General features: G+C 40.3%; 1 protein-coding gene across 2 annotated transcripts in view; it reads left to right on the forward strand.

The window, feature by feature from the left end:
- Eprs (glutamyl-prolyl-tRNA synthetase) overlaps positions 1-5,979 on the forward strand; it is a 72,110-nt gene that overhangs the window by 50,372 nt on the left and 15,759 nt on the right. For both annotated transcript variants that reach the window (XM_008826799.3, XM_029560464.1), the window contains 4 exons: positions 2,208-2,259; positions 3,226-3,435; positions 3,722-3,794; positions 5,136-5,215. In XM_008826799.3, coding sequence (XP_008825021.1) covers positions 2,208-2,259; positions 3,226-3,435; positions 3,722-3,794; positions 5,136-5,215 — 415 coding nt within the window. The remainder of the gene's footprint in view (positions 1-2,207; positions 2,260-3,225; positions 3,436-3,721; positions 3,795-5,135; positions 5,216-5,979) is intronic.

The following is a 5,979-nucleotide window of genomic DNA, read 5'->3' on the forward strand; positions in this document are numbered from 1 at the left end:
TTATTTTTATTTTATGTGTATGAGTGTATTGCATATAGGTAAGTACACCTGTGTCATGCAATGCCCCCAAGGACAGAAGAGGCCATCGGATTCCCTGGAACTGGAGTTACAGACAGTTGTTAACCACCATGTGGGTGCTGGGATTCGAACCCAGGTCTTCTGCAAAAACAGCCACTGTTCTTGACCACTGAGCCATGTCTCCAGCCCCATGAAAGTCTTGTAGGAGCTAAATAAGAACTTTATTCTCAGTAGGATTTTTTTTTTTTCCTTTTAAAAGATTATTACTTTAAATTTCGTGTGTACCTGTGTATGTGTTTGGGTATGTGCACATAAGACAGGTGCCTGGGGAGGCCAGAGGCTTCAGATCCCCTGGAGCTAAAGTTACAGGTGGTTGAGAGCTGCCCAATGTCAGTGCTGAAAACCAAACTGGGATCCTTTTCAAGAGCAGCAAGCATGGTTAATCACCGAACCGTCTTTCCAGCCTCCCAACTCCCAGTAGGACTTTGAAGTTGTAAATTAAATATAAAACAAGGCTGATCTGTTCTTTCCATTGCTTTACAGTCTGAATAATGTAATTCTGTCTAAATCCAATTCCAGAAGTAGAATGAGCTCTGTGACAGGCTTCCTGTCATGCACACTAAGAAGAGTGAGCTTTAGAGGGGGTGGGTTTCCATCTGGGTGTCGGATCTGCTGCCTCCATAGGTCATCGTATAGATGCAACTACTGCTTACTGTGCTCAATCACTGACTTCATAGAATGTTGGGAAGAGATTAGTGCTTCTCCCTCCCCCTTCTGATTGCTTGTGAACGGTCCTGAGTTGTACAGTGTGTACACCACCATGCTCAGGTAATTGTTGGTCTTTTGAGGGAAGGATTATTATCTGGAATAGTAATTTGAGGAGGCAGGAGACTAGGACCCAGCAAAGGGTCTGACATGTTCTAAGCAAGTGCTCTACTGCTGAGCTGTGTCTCCAGCCCTGGAATACTTGGTACTTGTTGTTATTTAGTTGGTTTTTAAAGTTTAGATGTATATTTTTACAAACACCCGGCTCTAAAACTTTTATTTAGTGTACTTAAAAGTGTATACAATATAAGTGTATATATTATGTATAAACACATGCATGGAAGTAGCTGCTAGCTTTTGTTACTTTTTATATTGCCTTCAGTGAGACAGTGACTTCAAATGTAATATTATCTGGGTTGAGACTGGCAAAAACTTGTCATAGATGTATGTGAATAGGCTCTGCCTTTAACATATATTTGTAATTGAAAAAGAATTTTATAGGATGGGTGTGGTATCACATGCCTTTAATCCCAGCAGGCACATTTTCTGTGAGTTCAAGACCAGCTTGGTCTACATAGTGAGTTCTAGGCCAGCTGAGGCTACAGGAAGACCCTGTCTCAAAAAGAAAAAAAAACAAAACAAAGCAAACAAAAGTATTTTATAAATAAGATGCTTATTTAGTAGATCATAGCTTTGGTTAGGTTTGGCCCTGGCAGTTTTCATGGACAATATCTGACCACCTTTTAAGACCTGATGGATGCTGGGTGTGTTGGTGCATGCCTATAATCTTAGTACTTAAGAGGCAGAGGCAGGAGGATTGCCACAAGTTCAGGCCAGTCTGATCTACATACTGAGTTCCAGGCAAGTGAGGGCTGAATAGTGAAACTAAAAATCAACAGTAATAAAAAGATGAAAATTTTTTTTAGGTTAAAAACATTCTCGTGGAAATGAGTATAAAAGAATGCAAATGTATAAATGAGTGATTTTGAAGAAATACTCCTATTTTAAACTGGTGGTTTTGTTTAGCCTGTTGTGGTTTGAATGTGTCCCCTGCAGTACATGTGCTGGGAACTTGATCCCCTAGTTCATGGGGTAATCCGAAGGTGGAGCCTTTGGAGTAATTAGAGTTAGCTGAAGTTATGAAAATGGGTCTCATGATAGTTTAATGGCTTTAAAAGCAAAGGAAGAGAGTCCCTGAGCTAGCCAGCAGCTTTCCATTGACCTACTGTGTCATGCTCTATGCCTCTAGAGGGCCCCCTCCACCTGCAGATAGGCTGTTGGAGTGTCCAGCACCATGAGTCAGCTCTGGAGATTGCTTGGTCTGGTCTCAGATACTTTGTTATAACAGCAGAAAACAGACTAAGACATAGCCTAAAAGAAATTGCTGAGTGAAAGAATTCATATTTTATTTTTCATGCCTGCAGATTGGGTCTTGAAGCAAAAAAAGAAGAAAATCTGGCAGAATGGTACTCTCAAGTGAGTATGCTTTCAGTCAGTTTCTATGTTTTAAAATTTCCCAGTCAGTTCTATGTTTTAAAATTTCCCAAAGTGGGGTTGATGTTTAGATCTAAAGCATAAGTAAAAAGTTAGTAGTAACAATAAGTGGTGCCCTCCTTTAGTGTGGGTGTATATGCACATGTGTGTAAATGACAACCTTGGATGTCATCCTCAGGAAAGCCATCCTCCCCCTTTGAGACAGGGTCTGTCTTTGGTCCAGAGCTTACCAGTTAGGCTACATTGACTGACCAGTGAACCCAGGGATCCTTCTCTTGAGATTACAAGCACATACCGCCAAACCTGACACTTGTAGGGTTCTGGGATCTAACTCAGGGCCTCATACTTGCGAGGTAAGCAGTTTACTGACCGGGCCCTCTCCCCAGCTCTGTGATGCTATTGTAATAGCATAGTATAGGCCAGGAGTGGTAGCACACCCCTGTAATCCTGGCCCTTAGGAAACTAAGGCAAGAGGATTCAAGTTCCAGGCCAGCTGGCTGCATAGTGAGACTGTCTCAAAATAAAAACTAAAAATAACAGAAGGCTGGGAGTGTGGCTTAATGACGGAGGCTTGCCTAGCATGCCCAAGGTCCTGAGTTTGATCCCCAGCACCACAAAGGAAGGAGGGAAGGATGGAAGGAAAAGTAATACATAGCATAGCTTTCCAGCATGTCAGTTTCAAAAGTATGGCCACTTACTGTTGAATCAAAAAGTAGTCCATGAGTAGTCATCGCTATTTTTTGTTCATATTGTGAGGTAAAGGGGTGAGTCTAAATTCAAAATAATATGTGGCCCCTGAGTGTAGGAAGGTCTGTTTTCCTCCATTCAGACCCTCCCCACCATGAGAATGTGTCTGCAGTTTCTACAAATTTTTTGATTACCGCATACTTTTGCCGTGTGCACTAGAGTACTGATTCAATTTATAGACTTTGTTTTTCTCTTAAAAAGGTCATCACAAAATCAGAAATGATTGAATACTATGATGTAAGTGGCTGCTATATTCTCCGCCCCTGGTCATATTCCATTTGGGAATCCATTAAGGACTTCTTTGATGCTGAGATCAAGAAACTTGGCGTTGAAAACTGCTATTTCCCCATATTTGTGTCTCAAGGTGCATTAGAGAAAGAGAAGACTCACATTGCTGACTTTGCCCCTGAGGTAAGTTAGCTTGCTGTTTTATTTTTTGTAGTTCCCTTGTAAACTCAGAAGCATATCCTCAATAGAATATAACAACCAAATTAGAGAATTGTAGGGCCATTTTTATTTAAGAAATCATATTCCTACTTTTATGGCAAGTTGTGTTTCTGTTTGTCATGTCAGCTGACTGACTTGTACTTTTGTAGTAATAGCAGCTGTTTGTTGCTTTAGTTGATGCTGAGAACTGAACATTTATCTACATTTGCGCTGGTCTAAACTGTCATTAAAATCATCTTTATCTTACTAGGTTGCTTGGGTCACAAGATCTGGTAAGACAGAGCTGGCTGAGCCAATTGCCATCCGTCCTACTAGTGAAACAGGTGAGGGCGGCCTTGGAGCACAGAACATTCCTGGCATCTAGAGCCGAGCCTCAGTGTTTGTGAGGTTTCAAATCCTTCCTGGCAAAATAAAATTTAATGGAAGGTGATGAAGACAGAATGCAAGTTTGTTTTGTAGAATTGTTTACATTAAGCCGTATTCATTATAATATTATTATAATAGAGCCCTTTATCATCATCGGGATATATGGGGTTTTTGTTTTGTTTTTAAGAGCTCATCTTTTTTTATTTTGTGCTATAAATTTTCAGAGCTTTTTAGGGAATTATATTACAATAATGTTTATTCTTGTGTTGATTATGCAGTTGCAAACACTGATACTTCATACTATGTTTACAAATTTTGTTGCTTATTTTGATTATATTCCCATAGGGTTTTGTTTGTTTGATTGATGTGACATGGTCTTACCATGTAACTCTGGCTGGCCTGGAACTCATTATGGAGACCAGGCTGTCCTTGAACTCACAGACATATGTCGGTTCTGCCTCCTGAATGCTGGATGTGTGCACGAGCCACCATGCCCGTTTTCCTGCAGGAGTTTTAGAGAGCTCCATTTGTGCCTGTTGGCATTATTCTTGGAATGCTGGGGGGGTATGGAGACGGCCATTGAGTCTCCATGTAGCTACAGCAAGGACTGATGAAATGATTTTCCTACATTACACTTGGTAAAGGGGAGTGCTGCTGAAATTGGTGAGCCTTTGGGGTTGATGGTGTCTTCTAATGTGATTATCTGTCTTTCAAGTTAGCTTGCTCTTTATTTGACATTTCTATTGGTATTTTTGTGTTTGCATTTTTGGAAATAATGACTCCAGCTTTTTTCTCATACCAAGTTGACAGTTTGGTTTTACTGGTTGTAGACTGTGTATAGGGGCGGATTTCATAGCAAGAGCTTTCTTGAAATGGGTGGACTCGTCAACAGAGAGAACAGAAAATTCTGATTTGCATGCATAACTGCAGGATTCAGGAGTGATATTCACATCTTTAAACTGGATAAAGATACCTACTTTGTGGTCTAAGGAGGGTTGAACAAGATAATGAATGAAGAGAATTTAACATGTCATATACTAGTGTTTTCTAAAATAAAACACGAAAGCTGACAACATGTTAAGTATGAATGCGTGAAGCATGCAGAGTGGTCATGTTTAGATCATGGTAGATTGGTGTGTCTTTGAGCAATGTACTCTGCGAACTAGGTAACGGTATCATTCAGTTAACCATTACTAGTAAACAGACACTTTTAATTCCTGTTAATTATGTTGTTAATGCAACTCTTATTGGCCTCAAGGAAGAAATCAAGCCTACAGACTTGTTTTCCTGTCTTCCAGTAATGTATCCCGCGTATGCAAAATGGGTGCAGTCACACAGAGACCTGCCCATCAGGCTCAATCAGTGGTGTAATGTGGTGGTAGGTACATGTGCCTTATAGTCTGTCAAAATTTATTATTTATTTGTCTTTTTCTGAGACAAGGTCTCCCTATAACCCCAGCTGGCTTGGAATTCACTATGTAGACCAGGCTGGCCTTAAACTCAAAATCAGATCTGCCTGAACTCACAGATCCATCCACCTGCCTCTCTCTCAAGTCCTGGGATTAAAGGTCTGTGCTACCATGTCCAGCGCTTTATTTTATTTTTTTAACCATGATTTGTTTTTTTCTTACTTTGAATATGAAAGCATTTTTTGAAATGTTTTGGATCACAATTATTTTTGATTTTTAAAAAATTTATTTTGGGGAGCTAGAGGAATGTCTCAGTGGTTAAGAATACTGACTGTTCTTTTTTTAAATTTTTACAAAAACTTTATTGAGAATTTCATACACGAATATAAGGTGTTTTGATCAAATCCATGCCCACTCCCTCCCCTCCAAAATTCCCCCCTCTGAAGAGGTAACCCTAAAATCTTTTAAGGATTAGATACAAGCTCCCAAATACTTTCGACATTTTTGGCCTTTGGAACAGAATATGTTGCTAACAGGCCCAAGGACATTTAGCCAAGAAACTGGCTACATTTCTTTGGGGTCTTTTTACCCTAACTACCTAGCCAATTCCTACCTCCTATTCTTATCACGCCATCTTCTGAAGGGGTTATCCAAATTGCCAGTAGGGAATAGGGATGCCAAGCGCTCTGGCTTCTTCCATGCTGAACAGGGACACAGGGTGAGGCAATTGGAG

The sequence above is a fragment of the Nannospalax galili genome, unplaced genomic scaffold, assembly GCF_000622305.1.
Source record: "Nannospalax galili isolate Female #2095 unplaced genomic scaffold, S.galili_v1.0 scaffold592, whole genome shotgun sequence".
In the NCBI taxonomy this organism is placed as follows: domain Eukaryota; kingdom Metazoa; phylum Chordata; class Mammalia; order Rodentia; family Spalacidae; genus Nannospalax; species Nannospalax galili.